Raw genomic sequence first — 20,382 nt, forward strand, 5'->3', positions numbered from 1 at the left:
CGCGCTATCTCAGAGTTTTTTTACGTTTACGCTTGGCGATCCCTACATCCTGTTGAGATTGAGATGTGCTGAGAACACTGTGCGCCGTCGACTTTCCGCGAACCTCTGTTGAGCCGTCGTCAATAAGTTGTCATTATACCTTGGTTGTTAAAAGGAATAACAGCATAGATTTTTAATTTATTTTTGTAAACAATATGTCTATCTATACGACCGCAGAAAAGGTTCAAATAATAAAATGGTTTTATGATGGTAATTCTGGACAACAGTTGTGTTTTTTGAGGGGAGAGCAATTCCTTACGTAAAGTCAATTGATACTATTGTTAAAAATTTTGAGAGTTGTTATTGCCTCAAAATTTGCAGAAAATGTCACCAGAAAAATTTGAGGAAAAGAATACCAAGGTACACAAATGTGTGCAACAATCGAGGTCTATTCAACACGGTCAAGTAGAAACGTTGCTAGAGAGTTAGACGTTAGCAATGTTACTGTAACGAAAGTATGGAAAAATCACGGTCTTTACTTTACTTAATCAGAAGACACATTAGTACCTTTCAGTGTTGGGCCGTTTATAATACAATTCATTAAATTACAATATTTGACAGTCTTCTGAGGTGTCCTAGCTCTTAACGAACTTTCTCCATTCTTTCCTATTGGATGCCATCTGTGTTGCTTCCTGCCAAGTCTTACCCTTACTCTGCAGTATGTGCGAGATGTCACTGTTCCATTCTTTAATGGGTCTTCCTCTTCTGTTCTTCCCTATTGGTTTGGCGTCCCACACTCTTTTTACTTGTCTATTATTGTCCATCCGGGTTAGATGGCCGAACCATGCCAATTTTTTCTCATTGATTGAGTCGAGTATCGGTTTGATTTTGAGTCTTTCTCTTATTTCTTCATTTCTGATTTTATCAGTTCTTTTTACTCCGATCGTTCTTCTGAGGTATTTCATCTCTGCTGCCTGAATTCTACTCTGATGTCTTTTGTTTAATATCCAATTTTCTGCTCCATTTGTCACTGTAGGTCTATATATTGTTTTGTATATTGTCATCTTGGTCTTTGTTGATATTTCTTTGTTATTAAGGAATCCTCTATTTAGTGCTTGGAATAGTTTTCCTGTGCTTTCCATTCTGTTGTTGAGATTGTCCTCGATGTCTCCTTTATTGTTGATTACTGTTCCTAAGTATTTGTACGAATTTGTCTGTATTATTTTTTGTTGGTCTATCATTACTTCTATTTGATCTTCCGTCCCTTGTTTCCTTGATATTTTCATTATCTTCTTCTCTTGTTTACGTTTAAGTTGTATTTGCTTGCTTCTAGGTTCCATTTCTCTAAGTTGTATTTCAGTTTTTCTGCAGTTTCCGCAATTAATGCTATATCGTCTGCAAATATACACATCTCAGCATTTAAAAAAAAATGATGATTCTTCTATTCTATCTCCTGATGCCAACCATTATGTAGCTTCGCCGTTTTTTTTTATTTTTAAACTGTTTCTCCTTTTGTCGTGTAGTGTAATGTACAATTTTATGTTTATGACATTCTCAACAGATTGTTGGATAGGCCAAATTTGATGAAATGTCCCTGATGATGCTCTAGGAAGCGAAAGTACTTGGGCAAGATTTAATTAATAAAACTGTGCTCGATATCTGCCTTTCATTTGATCCAAATATATTAAAACTGTGTATCAGGAAAGAACGATGAATGTAAAAGATAAGCAAGGAAACCTGATAGTGGACGAAGACCAAATATGTGAAAGGTGGAAAGAATATTTCGAAGAGATGCTAAATGACGGGTGTCAACTGAAGAAAATTATAATGTTCCTAAATCTCAAATAGTAATAGAAGAAATACCAAAGCCCATAAGAGAAGAAATTAAAGAAATAATAAAAGATATGAAAATCAAAAAAAGCCCCGGGGAGAGCGGCAAGGTGACAGAGAGCTTAAAATATGGAGGAGACGCTTTAATAAACCAACTTAGTGAGGCAATACTAAAATGTGGGATGTCGAAGAAATGCCTCAAGAATGAAATAAGTCGATTATAATTCCTATACACAAAAAGGAAGATAGAACTCAATGCGCAAACTATAGAGGAATATCCTTATTAGAGGTAATATATAAAGTGCTCGCCATATTAATTAAACAACGATTAGAAATATATGTAGAAAAGAATCTAGGAGAATACCAGGAAGGAATTTCGGAAAGGAAGATCAACAACCAATCAAATTTTTATGCTAAAACAGACCCTGATCAATTGCTATAAATACAACATTTCAGCACAAGTACTTTTCATTGATTACAAAGCCGCCTACGATACAATAAACAGAAACAAATTAATAGAAACGCTAAAAGCATTCCAAGTACCAGAAAAAATGGTAAGATTGGTAAAAATGACAATTAGACAAACCATTTGTGCTGTGAAATGCAAGGGTACAGTCTCAGAAGAATTCGAAGTGAAAAAATGTGTTCGCCAAGGAGAGTCGTTGTCTACATCGCTATTCAATATAGTTCTAGAAAAAATTGTAAGGGCAAGTGGGATAAATAGGTCCAGCACTATTTTATATAAGGAGCACCAATGCTTAGCATACGCTGATGATGTGGTTCTCATTACAAGAAATGGAAAAGAGTTTGCAAATATAGCAAAAAGACTAATTCGGGAAAGCTCTAAAATGGGACTGAAAATTAATATTAATAAATCGAAGGTAATCTCGAGCAAAAAAGGAATAAACGGGGATCCTTTAAATTGGAGGTGGAGGATGGATCAGTTGTAGAACTCGAGAAGGTGGATGAATATATGTAGGTACTTAGGTACTCTTATTGATCAGACATGTAAGGAAAAAACTGAAATCAACCTGAGACTGACCAAGAGTAACAGGTGTGCTGGAGCCATGAGCAAAACAATTGAGGCCAAAGATATATCTCGTAACAAAAAAATAAGAGTATACAAAACTAATTAGGACCACAATGCTATACGCTGCCGAGACATGGACTATGAACAAAACCATACAGAACAGAATGGAAGCAAGGGAAAGAAAGATACTTCGCAGAATGTTTGGTGAAAAAGTAGTAGAGGGAGAATGGAGAAGACGAACTAACGCAGAAGTGTACCATTTGTATACTAACCCTGTAATAAAAAAGTGGTGAACAAACGTAGACGAGAATGGCTCGGACATCTATAAAGAATGCAAGGTAATAGACCAGTGAAGAATATTGCTTGGAGAGTACCTGAGGCAAAAAAAAATGAGAGAAAGACCAAGAAAGAAATGGAGAGATGCAGTGATGGAAGATGTCAGAGAGATGGGAATTAAAGATTGGGAACTGATAACTAAGAACAGAAATCGATGGGAATTATCCATCCAGCAATGGGCCTAAAAGGCCTGTTAACGCTGTACATACATACATATTGGTCTCGTAGGCCTTTTCACACCGTTGCAGACAATATGTTCAGACGCTTCATCTGCATTTTCGCAGAATCTGTATGTTACTCTGTTCACTTTGTCCATTTTATAGATATATTATAGCAGTGAGCATCGCCCAGTAAGAACACCATGCGTCTGAAGATCCAAGAGTATTTTTTTGTTGCGAGCTGAAGGTTGTACTAACCTTTTTGCTTGCCTTTGACCTCGAGTGTTTTCTCAGATAACTACACTCAATTTATGTTTCCATTTTCGGACATCCTCTACTATGTGGAATTTTGGAAAAGCGCAAAAAGGTTCTGGTCCAATAGAAGGAGTATTAGTCCTTCTTTAGCAAGATTATCAGCCATCTCATCGCCAATAATTCCTTTATGTCCTGGCACCCACAAGGCAAAGTTACTTTTTTTCTTTATATGCCGATGGAACAGTATTATGGCAATAATATGCTAACATTTTAAAAAAATGTGACATATAGAACGACGAATCTATTATAGGCTGAAAGTACTCAGAAACCACCTGTGTAATTCACAAACGTGTACTCATAATCATGTAAAGAGTTTAAAAACCATCCGCACATGGCAAAATGCTAACTATCCATTCTAAAATTACCCGTCAAATGGTCATATTTATGCGTAATACTCTTAAAGTTAACTCACCTGGAAAACTGGCAACTATCGACTCAACAAAAACATCCATTTCCAGATAGAGCACATTGTTATTTGTAAATTCTGGTATTGTCATCAAATTCGTACAGAAATAGTCCATACTACAATCCATTATGTTTATTACGTATTTCTCTACAGAATGTCCTAAAGTTAAAAAGAGAACTTTTATAACAGGTTCCCTGATCAGAGGGGAGTCGGTATCTGATAAAAGTTCACAAGCAATATCAACTAGCGCTTTCGTGATCGGCAATTTAGCTTCAAATTCATCCAATTCATCTGCAATATACAGAAATAGATTATTTTAATATTTCAACAGTATGTTCTATATTTTAATAGTTTGCTTGACGATTCCTTTGTTTCTTCACACTTAAGAATGAAAATCAATCGTCAGTACCATTTAAAGATCCATTTAAAAACTAGAAAGAAATTTTTGAAATATACTTATTTATTTAGCGTATGGCGTCCATAACAATACAATTGGTTGTGAAATATACCTAAATTCCAAATATTGTCATTTGTATTTGAAGCTTTACCGCAATTTTGTTTATGTTCACTTTCACTTTTATTATTAATTTTTATATTTGCCTAAAACGTAGTTCTAAAAAATTCTAAATTCTAAAAGTTTAATTTAAATTTTAGTTGAATAAATATAAACATATTTGGACATGATTTATACATGAACATAATTATTCACAGATACAATCAATGCATTTTAATTAAATGAAACTAAAAATATATGATTTACTTTATATAATAATAAATCATAATAAAGTTTACAAGTTAAAAACCAAATAAAATTTCAACTTTAAATGCAGTAAGATATTTATTATTGTGACTATCTATGTACATCCTTAAACTAAGAGGTAAAACAAAGAATTAACAAAAACGCGCTATCTCAGAGTCTATACATCTGATGATATACTATTTTTACGGATATTCTTCAAAGATATCCTTCCAAAGGGAGCCAAAAATCCTCAGCATTTTTCACTACATAAGAAATTCGATGCATGGTATAGTAGTACAATTAATTTAAAAGTAAAAGAACATGAAGCGAAACAGAAAATAAGCAGAATCATTTCGAAGAGAAAAGGGGTAAACGAGTCTGCATATCCATATAATGCTACCAATTGGCCCTTTCAAGACATTGCCAATCAATCCAATGTATTTCCACATGCTTTCACGCACTCATTCTTCTACTCCATCACCGCCTGAATACTCTACTGCTGATTCCAATACAACTACTACACATAATGTAGAATTTACGTCACATAATTTCACTTCTGGAGCAAATCTGATTCCGACAACCAACCCCGCCTCCACAGGATATGCCCAATAATGCGTTTGGTTTCCAAAATTAAAATTTTTTCACTTGCCGTTTACACTATTATATATATATTATATATATATATATATATATATATATATATATATATATATATATATATTATATTATATTATATTATATATATTATATATACTCCTTTCATTTTGATATATTGGTTAACGCGCTATCTCAGAGTTCTCATTTCCATATATTGCGTTTTTGTTTGGTTAATTGTTAATCCGTATCTTTTCGCTTCTTCTTCAAATTTCTAGAAAACCTTTTCTAGATTTTTTTTGCTCTCGCTAGCATCACCACTTCATCAGCGTACGCTATGCACTGTTCCCTGATATTGAAAATAGGTCTGTTTGTGCTCATATCTTCTTACGATTTGTTCTGATACTAGGTTGAATAAATTCGTTGATAGCGGATCCCTTTGTTTTAATTGTCTATTCACTGTGAACTATCTTGAAAAGTTTCCTTCTATTGTTACTCTATTTATCGTGTTCCTAAGCGTCATTCTCACTAGCCTTATGAGCTTTTCTGTCCTAATGTTCTCATGACCTCATATAGCATCGTTCGATTTATGCAGTCAAATGCTTTTTTAAAATCGATAAATATTAGTAGCTATTATTTTGTATTAATTCTAACATACTTATTTGATCAGTAGTTGTTCTTCCTGGTCTAAAACCTCCCTGGTATTCTCTAATCACTTTGTTATCATATTCCATTAATCTTTTCTTACAATTTTTTCAATTATTTTATAGACTACTTCTAATATACCTAACCTCTACAGTTTTCGTACTCCATTTTGTCTCCTTATTTTTATAGATAGGACAAATAAAAGCGCTATTCCATTGTTTCGGCATTTCATTCTTTTGCCAAATTACTAATATAGAGTAAAATATTCTTTCCTTCAATCTTTCGCCACCTTCCTTAAAAATCTCAGCTGGGATACCACTTTCTCCTGCATTGTTGTTACTTTTTAGGTCTCTTATTATTTCTTCGACTTCGTTCAAACTTGGTACCTCCTAAGTCCCTTCTTTATCTTCTTGCCAATTCTCATTTCCCTCGAGTTCCTCTTGTTGGTCTGTATTTAATAAATCTTCGAAGTATTCCGCCCATCTGTTTAATTTTTATGTTGTTTCCCCTAGAAGTAAACCTTCTTTGCTTCTGCAATACTCTGGATTGTTTCTGTTAATTTCTCTGGATTTATTAACTTCTTGGTAGAAATTGTTTACCTCTTTGGTTAAGTAGGTTTCTTCTATGTTTTTCAATTGCTTTTCTAGCTGTTCGTTTTTCTGTTTTCTGCATCTTCTTTTAACTTCTCTTTATTATTATTAGTATATGGTCACTGTTGGTATCTGCCCCTCTGTAAATTCTGCAACATATTCTTAGTTGTTATATCAAGCGTTACTTATGTTAAAACACTGATTGTATTTTGCAATGTACATTTTAAGTTTCTCAATTAAATCACGGTTTATCCACCGACTTAATGTAAGAGTACCTTTTAGTACTAGAATACCTAAAAATTTTATAATCTAGTAGGTATCACGAATTCTTAAAAGTTAAAGACAAAAAAGTTATATGCGTTAAAATAACCGTTGACCTATCCAAAACGGACGTCTATGACCGGTACTAAAAATTCGCAATTGATGGAATCAATTTAATTTTGGAAGATAAATAATCGTACCAGTTTTTGTTTTTCTAAATAAAAGTGTTCTGGAGGTATTAAAAAAAAAAACAAATTACAAGGCACCATCTTCAAAGAGCTCTAGCTCCCTTAGGAAGCAATTTCGGACAAGGTGAATTGGGTTAAATTATTGTTTTAAAATTATCTGAGGAATCAACGGTCTTAGTTTGTCAAGAAAGTTTCTGGACACTCTGTATAAAGCTTTCAAACATTAGATGTTGACATTGCAATAATATTGTCAGTATTTATTTACTTTTAAACTGTAATTCTTACCTTCGAATTCCATACTTTTTGAAAATAACGATTGCTGGAATGTGTCTAAGGAATCGATGGCTTCGTAAGCGGTATCAATTTCAGTGTCCAAGGTACAATACTCTTTTCTTTCGCTCAACAATTTTTTCATTCTTGACAAAATATCAACTTCCTAAAATAAGGTGATTATTATGCTTAAGTTAGTATGACGTGTTTTAAAATTATTAATGACTCTGAAGAGAGATTACTTAAACTTTAGTTGCAAATATTAAAAAAGTACAATAATTATTGATTTCGAAGTTCTTTGGTTATGGTTTGTTATTTGCCAAAATCTACTCGCATTTCTTTAAAACACTGCGATTGAAGGTCTTTAATATTTTAATAAAATTTGTGCAGAGACGAATCAGAACTACTACTAAATTTGAAAACCAACAGAACCCAATCGAAACATGGACAGAGTTAAGCTGTTTGTTCGGGCTGTTAGGCCGTTGTCTTCTGAGATTAGTTCTTGACGTCGAGAGCTAATCTCAGAAGACAACGGCCTAACAGCGCGAACAAACAGCTTAACAAGTTAGACAATGGCCGTGAAAGCCTAACGCATTTTATCATGGACAGAGTTCATTACCAAAATCATACAAAGTTGATGGTATACTACATTGGTAAGTCGTACGGCACCTTTTTGTCCTAAGGTAAAGAGATTGATATCATAGGCGAAGGAACTAATAAGAAATAGGCAATGGCATAAAGATGTTAAAAGGCACGGGATGACTACCACACTAAAGATCCATAATGATCTTCCCAGGACACGACATCGACTGAAAATAAAACCCTTTAAATGGGGAGAGGCTACTAGAATCCCTGGTCAGCCAATAATGTCCGAATAGTGAAAACGATCGGTATTTAGAACATTCGAAACATGTACTAAATATTACTAAAAAACTAGTCGTCAATGAAATAAAGTTCGATAGCCAAATTTTGGTAAAACATAAATGAGCAAATCTATTACTCGGGAGATGTAGTCAATTGCGGCGTATTTCCATGTTTCATTGATTTCAAAAACCAATCGGTATTTTAAAAATATCAGGAATATAGATGATAAAGATATAAGACTAATCTCCAACCTTACTTCCAAAAAAAGCAAAAAAGCGCCTAGAAAATATTTCGATAAGGATGCGCATAGTTTAACATATTACTCCCAAAATATTTAAGAGAAAATTCGTATAAATCAGAAAGAGCATTAACAATCAACAGTCAACTTATCAATAATATTAGATAAGTAGGCGAAATTCTCGCGGGAGTCTGTAACCCCTAGATAGCGCGTCCCCAAGTGGCGGATGGGGAACCACTCTTACCAGTTTAGGCTGGCGGGTAGGGGGGACATAAAATACCACCCGCGGAACATCAGACAGGGCCGATCGTGAAGGAATACTCCAAAATTAAACCTTGGTCCTTCAAGTCGGGGGTTGAGGCAAAAAAATTACAATATTAAAAAATCCAATAAAACGCCTCGGAGCGGATTGATGAATAAACGACGACGCACGCTGCGAAAAAGGATAATGAATTTTGGAATTTGGAACGTACAAGGTTTTAACAAAAAAATAAACGAAGTAATATACAAATTGAACATTAATATTACAGTGATCAGCGAAATAAAACGAAAGGGTCAAGAATCAGAAAACATTGGAGAATTCGATTACTTTTACAGTGGGTTACCAAAGGACAAAAATACTCAACAGGGAGTATATACATTGATACGCAAGAAACTTCGAAAATGCTCGACTATGTGGGAGGCCATCAGTGAGAGATTGATAAAAATGAACATAACAAGTAGAGCACACAAATTAACAATTATAGAAGTATATGCAGTGAATGATGATGCAGTGGTCAACGTTAAAGATGGCATCTTTGAGAAACTACGCTCAGAAATTACTAAAGTCGACAAAGCTCGAGAAATCATAATCATGGGAGACTTAAACAGTAGAACAGGTAGAATTCATCACAATACAGTCATAGGTGAATTTGATGAGGTCAATGTAAATGATAATGGTACTAGACTGATTGCTGTATATGAATAAAACGAAATGAAAATTGCCAACGGATTCTTTTAACACCAAGATATACACAAATATACGTGGACACAAAATACACGAGGTGTACAATCTTTCATAGACTACACAATCGTAAGACAAAAGACAAACATGATTTTATAAGATGTACGAGTATACAGAGGAGCCACTTGTGGCAGTGACCATTACTTATTGATGACCAAGACCACATTTGATGTAGTGAAACCACAAAAATTAAAAGAAGAATATGACATGGAGAAAATACCAGAAAAAAATATAACCTAAAGAGCCTATAACAAGAAAGCGTGAGAGAATTATATGGAAATAGACTGGACCAAAATTTGGAAATTAAACAATTCAATTATAGCCAAGAACATTATAACCATATAAAAATGTGCCTGGAGGGGGCAGCCACAGAAGCCATTGGACACCAAATTGAGAACCAGAGAAGTCTCCCGTACTGGTGGCATAAAGAAATAGAAAATAAAAGAGAAGTACTAAATTTTTTTTAATACAAACAACGACGCTGAAAAATTGATATATAACGAAACACACGCAAAAGTGTGAAGAATGATATGTTGTTAGATAAACGAAGCCTGGTATCAAAAGTGTAAGATGATAAATTCCCATCTAGGAGGATGTAAAAGCACAGAAAGTTAGATAGTATTAAAATCACTACGACAGGAATAGGGAAATAAGAGACAGAATGGTGATTGGGGTATACGCAGGAATTGAATTGGCAGATCATGACGTATATATATATATATATATATATATATATATATATATATATATATATATATATATATATATATATATATATATATATATATTGATTTATAGTATCAGCAATCGGTCTGTAGGAAATAAAACTCTATTTGTTCTGTCTCAATATTTCGTCACGATTTTGTGACTTCTTCAGGAGAAAACTGTAAATTTATTAAAATAATTAATTATTATATGTAAACAAAGTGAATATTTCAATACTTAAAAATTTAAATTTTTTTAACATATCTAAATAAATGACATTTTTGTTTGATTTTTATTTAGGAGTTATGGTAACCGCAATATTTTATAGAGTGAATTCCCATTGTACAATTTTTAGTGAATACGTTAAAATAAACAATTATTATGAAGGTATTATCCATATTATAAAGTGGAAAGATGGAATTAATAGTAGAGAATTGAGAAAGAATCAGGAACATGCTAAATTGATCTATAAAATGTAATTGATGGTATGTAGTCAGTTATTGTAATACTGATATTTGGGAATGGAATAAAATTATAGGTACAGTTACTAGAGAATTACTAAGTTTGTTTTTAAAGGTTAAGATCTATCATATCATATATTGTTTAGTATGTTGCAGTAGATATTACTTAAATGATTGGTGTCTGTCTTATAATTGATAGATTCAAAATGAATCTCCCTGAAGTCAAATTTGCTCCCTAGGCTATATAAAGGATAAATGGGATCACAGTTACGAAATAAGAACTAGTATTGAAACGACAGAAGCATCGGAAGAGTAGAAAGCTGGGGTCTCATAGAAGATGTCACCAAATGCTTAGCACCATTCGAAATGTCGTTCTACAGATGTTAACGACATTAATCTACATTATTTTTGATGTGTTTTAGCTATCCAAATAGTTTAGCACTATCTTTCATATTCTCTAGTTCTTTTAATAATTGATTCCCATTTTCTTCATATTTCTTTTGTGTTGTTAACTTCGATTGGTTTTATATTTAGTTTTCTCTTGTACTCTTTTTTTTAAGACTCTGTTTTGCATGTTTCCCATTTCTTGAATACCAGTTTCACGAGTTAAGAAAAGTATCATCCATATTACTTTGTTATCTTCTATATTTAAATTGGTTAGGTTACATAATGTTCCTCCGATATTATTTGTTGTGTCGTGGATTGTTTCTTTATGATGATTACGATCATAGTACCGTAATTTTGTATCTAGAATGACTTAAAACTATTGAATGATCTGTGAAATGATATATTGTGTGAACAAAATTCCTGTAAATATATAGAAATCATAACTAATAAAAATCAAATCCATAGAAAGCGCATTGACATTTAAAAATCGAAGAGTTTCAGCTTTTTTCCCAAATTTCATTAGATAATAGCTAATTTAATCAGATACAATTTTATTTTATTTCTTTCGCAAATAAAAGGTGAAAATAATCTATAATTTTGACTAAACTCACATTTTGGTCCGTTTGCAGAAAAATCCAAGCATCATCAGAGTGTTCAACTCCTGGAACATGGCTCGGTAGTGCAGTCTTAATGGAATGAATAGTTTTATCCAAAACTCCAGTGGCAGTTTTGGCACAAAACTTATAGAAGCTCGGAATCATACCGTCCACCTCATCCGGATCCAAAGCATTTTCACTTTCTAAGGGTTTTTGCATTAATTCGTCTGGGGGCCTAAAAAACATATTATATAAAAAAAATAGAAAAAGCAGTGTTTTTAGCACATTGATTGATTTAACAGAAATTTGAATTGTTAATTAATAGAAAGTTATACCTGCACATTATAATTTTTTAATCTGTTCAATTGTATAGTATTATATTGTATTAACAAGGGTTAATGTTAGATAAAAATAAATCAAAAAAGTTTTTTGTGAAATATTAGCTGCCGAGGGGAAGGGTACCTCTACTTACGTTATTTTAGATCAAAGATATTCTTTTTCGCAATGACACTTTGGGATGTTCTACTACAGATAGACATCACTTGTCTTCTGAGTCCTCAGTGGCAATCCGCTATTGGCGTCTTTTTTATTAAAATTATTATTAACACTTATTGATTCCTTAAATTTATTTACAATTCTTGTGACTGTTGTATGGTTAATATTTTGATTCGGATGTCTTTTATTAAAAATAACTGCTGCTTCTCGATGAGTTTTATAATTATCTCCACAATCATGACTGTTTTAATTGTCTCATAACGTGTTAATGGGGGTGCCATCTCTTCTATTTTATACATTGTAACCAGTGATTAGTTCGCTGTCAAAAATTCATTGGGTACATAAATTGCTAGTAGAGAATTCTCCAGCGCATACTATATTTAGATTTTAAAATATGAAAAATTTAGATAGATCATTGACTATTTTTTCCGTCGACCGTCCATTTATGATCAATCTTACCATCCTCAAAATCATTGATTAATGACCCCTATTAATGAATGATTTTCTATTAATGAACGATTTCATTATAGTCAACACAACATACATTGCTTGCATAAATTAATTAAACGCTCTGTGATTGGCAGTGATCTGTGGTGTAGGCAACCAAACATATACCTATTTATATTCCCACTAAAAAATGTAAAACGAAGTAGCCGCTGTTAGTACTATCTGTCATTGCATGTTATTATTTACTTTATTATTTAAAATTCTGTGTATTTGAACAATCAAAAGATGGATATTGAAGAAGAGTTTAATTTAACTCCACCAGAAGTGGCAGAAACTGCAGATGAAATATCTTTAGTTTACTGCCAGAAAAAAATAGAGTGTTGTACGAAAAAACATACGCTGAATTTATTGCATGGTGTGACGAGAGAAAAATAATACGATATTCAGAATCTGTATTGTTGACATATTTTTCAAACATTGCCGAAAAAGGACTAATAGTAAGTTGTGGCCCAAATATTCGATGCTAAAATCAACCTTAAGTTTAAAATCAAACATTGATATATTTATATATAATAAGTTAATTATGTTTATCAAGAAAAAAAGAACAAGTTATGTACCAAAGAAATCAAAAATACTTGAAAAAGAAAAAGTCCAGAAATTCATCTCTGATGCTCCTAACGACGTGTTTCTAATGATAAAGGCAAACCAGTAAATTAAGTTTATAATTTAATACTCGTATTTCATAACATTTCATTTTGTAGGTTGCATTGATTTTCGGAGTGGCTGGTGCCTTAAGAAAGGACGAACTATTGAAATTAGAAACAAATAACGTTCAAGACATGGGGTCAAAGTTTCTTGTCACAATCTTCTTCTTCTTTGTGTGCCGTGCTTGTATTCAAGCGTTGGCTATCGTCATATTGACAAGCTGATGAAATGATTCTAGGTCGGCAGCTAGATGAAACAGTTCCTCGACCGTTCGACCTGTCCATTGTCTAATGTTACGCAGCCCGGACAGTTGTTTTCTTCCGACCCAACGTTTTCCTTCGATTTTGCCCTGAATGATTAACCGGAGTATTATGGTTACTATTTCGAATATTAATGTTTACAATAATAAAACTACCACTAAGGAAAATTAAACTTTGAATAAAGTTAATGAAAGCTGAAAAAATTGTTGTTTACCGTTAAGTAAATAAAAATGTAAACTAAGATATCTTTATTTCTGAAAAGTACGGTCGACGGAAAAGTTTTGTAACGAACTCGTGAATTAAAATGGCGATTAACAATCTCGAACATTAACGCGCTCGCTCCGCTCACGTGTTAAGATATCTCAATTGTTAAACGCCCTTATGAATACACTTGTTGGTTAAATAACTATAATTGGTAGTAAGGCACAATTTTAGTTTAAAATAAGTTTATTTGACGTTTTGACATAAACAATTATAACTTAACGTTTTCGATTAATAACTTAAACAAATTTTGTTTTTGTTATTTGTTAATGTTATGTATTTTGAGAACGATTTCTGAAGGGTAAATCGAAATATCAAAATAGACTCATTTTAAAGTAAATTTGTGGCTTATCCATATTATCTTATGTAAAATTCATATTTTTTTTACAAATTGTGTACATGCCTGAAAAAATTTAATATCTGATGATTGTATTTCAAGTTTAAGAACATGCAGAACTTTTTATGAAGACTTAACTGGACATATTGTAAATATACATATTTTAAAAAAATAGCTTCATAACAATATTGTATAACTTTAAGAAATAAAAAAATATGTGCAGGTATTTTATTTGCGTAGCTTTTATTTATAAGCAATAGCAGTAAAGTAGTCAGTTAAAATGTTAAAATTTAAGTATGAAGATATGTTAACTATTCGGAAGAAATTGCATAAAGAAGTTTGTCGTTTGTCTTTATTTTTCATACCCCTTAACTTAAAGTATACGAACCATTAGTAAATATATTTAAAATAATTAATATAACATGCTGTTATAGTGGAAGTTGTGATCCTTGGTACAAAGCATTAACTCGTGTCGTTAGATAATGGCAGATAATGATTGTTAGTCTTTTAAATTTTTAGCTTTTAATACCTAGACTGGAAAAACTGTAACCTATCAGCAACCCAAAATTTTAGACCGTAGTATTTCGCCTGTACCAATCTGTAATATTAAAAAATAAAAAATAAAATAAAAAAAATGTGATGTTAGATAGTTACTCTATTTCTACATGTTAAATATAGAAAGGAACTTTATTACAGTATATTATTGTATTATATCGCATTATCATATATTGTTATATGATTGCTTTGTTATAAACGTTATACAGTGTGTAAAAGCCAAATGGAATAAATTCATTATTTAGGTTACTGTACATATTTATAAAAAATCCCGAAACACGTAAAATTTAAATTATAACTTGACATTCTTTAACGTGAAAATGCAACCCCTACCTTCAACCCCCTTAGAATGACAGGTACAACCCCCAATTTTTAAAATAGCAAGTATAGGCTTGTGATATATCGTTTGAAAGGTCTTTTCATTCTCCATTCAAAAATGTTGTCCCTTTCAAGTTTATTAAGATTAATTTAAATAAAATAAATTAAAATCATGTGGTTACCGAAATTCGCTAAAATATACTCAAAACTTATTTCCCGTTTAGGTCTTGATAATGAGAAAGTGAACAAAAACCATAGCAATGTGGTTTTTAGATAGTAACCATTAAAAAACTTTAAAGAATTTCCGTGGCAACGTTATTTTAACACGCATTAGTAAATTGTTTTATTTAAGTTGTCAGTATTTTAATTTAAGTAAAAAGTTCGTTCAATTCAATTCTGAAAAATGGTTAGATTAACGGAAATGCATAAAATAACAGTTTTACAAATGATTGGTTACGGAGATAACACCCGAACACAACAGGAAGTAACTCGTCTATTTCATGAGAAATTTCCTAATTTACCGACTATATCCCAAGGAACAATAAGTAAAATAGAGAAGCAGTTTCGCGAGTTTGGTCATGTAAGGCAGATAAAAAAAGCAGCTGCCAATGCACTGAGTGATGAACTCAAATTAGATGTGTTGCTTGAGTTTCAGGAAAATCCACATACATCGAGTAGACAGGCATTCACTACATTCAATGCTAGCCATACATCGATAGTAAACATATTAAAAGAAAATAAATTGCATCCCTATAAGATGATACCTACTCAGGAGCTCATGGAAGACGATTTTGATAGGAGAACTTTTTTTGTGAGCAAATGATGGACATGTTGGATAACAATATTATCCAATTAGAAGACGTTATGTTTTCTGATGAGTGTACTTTTTCACTTAACGGTCATGCTAATCGGCAAAATTGCCGCTACTGGGCCACGGAAAATATTTGGCACTACTTCAAAATGATGTCAGTCCAACGTTGGCAAATTTATATCCTGATCCAGGATACCCTCAAGTTCCAGCGAATACGATATGGTTTCAACAGCATGGAGCACCACCACATTACCAACTTAATGACCGGCAGTACCTCGATACAATATTTCCCAATCGGTGGATAGGGAGGCGAGGATCGATTGAATGGCCAGCGTGATCACCTGATCTTACATTATTTGATTTCTTTTTATGGGGATATGTGAAGAGCCATGTGTACAAAACTAAACCTTCTGATTTAAATGACTTAAAAGAATGAATAACGCTTGCGATTAGGTCGATCACGCCTGTTATGTTAAATAATGTTAGAAGACAGTTTTATTTGAGATTAGGATGTTGCCAAGACGTTCGCGGTGAACATTTTGAACATCTACTTCATTAACATTCATATTTCTTTTTCGTGTTCTACATTTTATTACGTTTTGCATTACATTTTAGTTTTTGACTGTATTGTAGCGAATTTCGGTAACCACATGATTTTAATTTATTTTATTTTAATTAATCTTAATAAACTTGAAAGCGACAACATTTTTGAATGGAGAATGAAAAGACCTTTCAAACGATATATCACAAGCCTATACTTCCTATTTTAAAAATTGGGGGTTGTACCTGTCATTCTAAGGGGGTTGAAAGTAGGGGCTGCATTTTCACGTTAAAGAATGTCAAGTTATAATTTAAATTTGACGTGTTTCGGGATTTTTTATAAATATGTACAGTAACCTAAATAATGAATTTATTCCATTTGGCTTTTACACACTGTATGTAGTACAGTGCTCTTCAGATAAAACTATCCACGTTAAATAACTTTTGAACTTCTAATTTTTAGGAAAAGCCCAAGACACGTCAATTACTATTTGAAGAGGGAGACATTATGTCATATTTAATTTTGCTGGGAAAGACACCCTCTCACCACCCATATCATCCCTTAATTTTTTTTTAAATTACTTCCACCTTTTTGTTTATTTGATATTTGAATTTTACCCTTTGTACTGATTTCAAAAATGTATAACACATGATGCTTAAAGTGATTAGCTTATGAGAAAAACAAATACAAAATCAAGAAAACTGGATTGAAAACAAATTATTTTTTTAACAATTTTAAACATGTAATAAAATGAACATTTCACTAGCAAAAATGTTTACAATAATTATCCAAAATGACTGCCATTCACTTTCATACGACAGTACAATCTATTTTAAAATTCTTCTCTGACATTGCTTACCACGTCTGCATTTAATTGTCGACATTCATCCTATGTCGTAAATCATCCAGAGATTTTGGTTAAGTCGCGTAAATTTTTGTTTTTAAATACCCCCATAAAAAGAAGTCTAGGGGTGTTAAATCCGGTGACCTAGGTGGTCAATCCATCATCTGTCCTCTTCTACCTATCTAACGAGAGGGAAAAGTTTCGTTTAAAAATTGTTGCACATGTAGAGCAAAGTGTGGAGGAACTTCATCATGTTGAAATACAGTCAAATCTTCGAAAAGGTTATTATCATTTTCTACTATTTTTCTGATACGATCAACCATTTACCTAAGTAACTCAAGATACGATGCACCATTTAAGTTTCCAGTGATAAAAAATGGTCCGCACAATATGTGGATCACTCTTAGCCCAGTAATGGCAATTATGTCTGTTCACCAAGGCATTTAATAAAAATGAGCATTCATCGGACAAGCAAATATTGCTTAACAATTGTGGATTATTACTGATGTATTATCTCATTAATTCCCAAAATCTTCTTCATTTAACACTTGTACCAATTTAAATTTGAATGGGTGGAACTTAAATTTATGAAAGATTCGGAAGGCTGTAGAAGGTGAAGCACCGAGTCCCTGTCAGTTATGTTTTTTATTGCAAAAAAATGTTACCCTGTTGCTCTAAATTTCTGCATAAGTTAAATCACATACTTATAAGTTGCATGTCTATTGCGATGTGCTTCTTTAAAAATTCTAGTAGCAGCTCTTGCACAATTATTATTTTTGTAGTATATACCTACAATTTCCATTCTTTCTTGCAAAGTGTAAACAAACAAAAAATTTCTATCTCATAAACTAATCCGTTCAAGCCAAATGTATTATACATTATACATTTTTAAAATTATTACAAAAAGTAGAATCCAAATACAAAATAAAAAAAGAGTGAAGTAATTAAAAAAAAAATAAAGGGATGATACGGGGGGTGCCTTTCCCAGCAAGTTTAAATATGACATATTGTATCACCCTTCAAATATTATTTGACGTGTTTTTGCGCTTTTCCTAAAAATTAGAAGTTCACAAGTTATTTAAGGTGCCATATCTAACCTGGACATATATCCTGGGTGTACAGTCCACCCTCCGGCAACAATTTTCTCAACCATAAGACTTAATCAAATATTTGGGTACATGAATTAGTCATCTACATTGTTTTTATGAGTTCTTAATTGTGTATTTATACAAATGGCGAAATTTTGTGAAATTATTAACCTAAATGGAATCATACGGCAAGTAATACCTCTTTTACAAGTTTTTATATTACTCACTGTTCGTAGATTTTTGTATGACTAAGCCGCGAAGTTTCAAAATTGTGACCGTTTAATTTTAAATGGCGTCAGTGTAAAAAAATAGAAACTACTAATAATTTGGTAGCCTCCAATGTATTTTTCCAGATTTATTGACATATGTCAAAAGAATGCGTCATCAACATTTTACTTAAATGCTAATTTGTACCATATGATATGTGGCAAAGAAAATGGCGACCATTCGTATTCAATAACGACAGTGCAAAAACTTCAATTAAAAACAAAACTGTCAACGAAAACTGGATGAACATTAAAAATTCACTCCTGAATAAAGCAGTAGCCGTTCTTCTTAAAAGTAAAAGAACAGCTAAACAACAGTGGTAACTCAAGAAATGCTAGACCTAATAATCGTGACTTAATTAATCAATTAATCAATAGACTAAGGCCCTTCGTGGTCTGCCTCAAAACATTTTTCCATTCTTCCCTGTCGAGTGTTTGTCTACTCCATCGCCTTACTCCAATCTCCTTTAAATCTCCACGCACATCGTCCATATATCGGAATTTAGGTTGCCTCCTTACAAGATACAAAACAATAATAAAAAAAAAAATTTACTAGAAATAAGGAGGTAAATTTGGATTTAAAATAAGAAAGTAAACTGTTTGAGTAATTAAAATAGAAAAAAAAAAGACGAAACTAGGAAAAAATGCAACTAAACATTTGTTAAAATGTACAAAGAATACATGAGTGGATAATCTAAAAATATTGTTGATAAAAGAGCACTAAGAAAAGCCAAAGGCAATCCCTATGGCAAAAGTAAAATAAAATAAAAATTATACCTAAAAATTATATCATTTAAAAGTTAAAAAAACAAAAACATAACTTCAACACCTGAAATAAAGTAGATATACATTATAATACCAAAAAAATTGATAAAGCTAATAAATTATCTTGTCCAACGATACATGAGGAGGTAACATGCAAACAGCCTTAAGTCACACAAAAATCAAAGTTGAGTTAGATGTGCCAATGCATTGTGCTGTTGTAGCCAAAGTGGTTTATTATATCTGATTAAAAAAAATTATTACCAATGGTAAAAGCATGTTAAAAATCACCTTTATATGAAAAACAACTTATATCCACTATACTGGTCCATGCTAACTAGCTTATTTCCAACCAACCAATGGAACTGTAACTGCCACTCAGCTGACCCAATGAGTCTTACAAATTTGAGGTTATGTGAGGGTTTATTGTCAAATCATTTAAAAACAATTGGTAATTACTTTATTATTTAAAGGATACTGGATGGGGCAGATGAAAGTATAAATGTTGCTGAAGGAAATGAAGGAACTAGAAAGAGTTACAGAAGGAAAAAAAGTGAACAAATTACCAGATATGTAGCTCCTAAAAGAGCCCTAGTTTTTGTACCGTTTAAGCAAACATAAAAAAAAACGTGCGTAAAAATAGGGCCTATTTACATCATCGCTTTCAAAGAAGAATTTTATAAAGTTTCAGATACAAAAAGACAAGACAATATAATTGCCAGTCTAATTCATACAACACAAATCAAAAGACATAGGCCTAGGTAGGTAAACAAAAACAAAAACCTGGACCTGAGCAACAGTACTCAATACAATATTTTTTCCAACTGTTTTGTGCCAGTCGAGAAACTACAATAAAAATATAGCCAAAAAAGTGCATTTTGGGTTTGCTGTTGAAGGGAAAGGAGAAGGGGACTCTATATAAAAAAAAAAGAATTATCTGAAGAAGGAAAGTGTTGAGAGTACAGAAAAAAAGATCAGAGAAACTGAATCAAATTACAGAAGATAGGAGTCCAAAAGATTATATTTGAGTAGTGAGTTAAGTATTAGTAAACTAAGTAAAATATTAACATAGGTTTTAAGACTCTGAGATAGCGCGT

The 20,382-nt window shown here is 32.3% G+C and overlaps 1 protein-coding gene across 1 annotated transcript; it reads right to left on the reverse strand.

The window, feature by feature from the left end:
* Positions 1 to 4,060: 4,060 nt before the first annotated feature.
* LOC140431991 (uncharacterized) lies at positions 4,061 to 14,698 on the reverse strand (the record flags this gene model as incomplete). The annotated part of the gene is made up of 4 exons (XM_072519858.1): positions 4,061 to 4,345; positions 7,357 to 7,507; positions 11,611 to 11,830; positions 14,630 to 14,698. Coding segments are annotated over 4 exons (725 nt in total), but the record flags the coding sequence as incomplete, so codon positions are not given.
* Positions 14,699 to 20,382: the final 5,684 nt, after the last annotated feature.

Source organism: Diabrotica undecimpunctata, unplaced genomic scaffold (assembly GCF_040954645.1).
Source record: "Diabrotica undecimpunctata isolate CICGRU unplaced genomic scaffold, icDiaUnde3 ctg00002460.1, whole genome shotgun sequence".
Classification (NCBI taxonomy): Eukaryota; Metazoa; Arthropoda; class Insecta; order Coleoptera; family Chrysomelidae; genus Diabrotica; species Diabrotica undecimpunctata.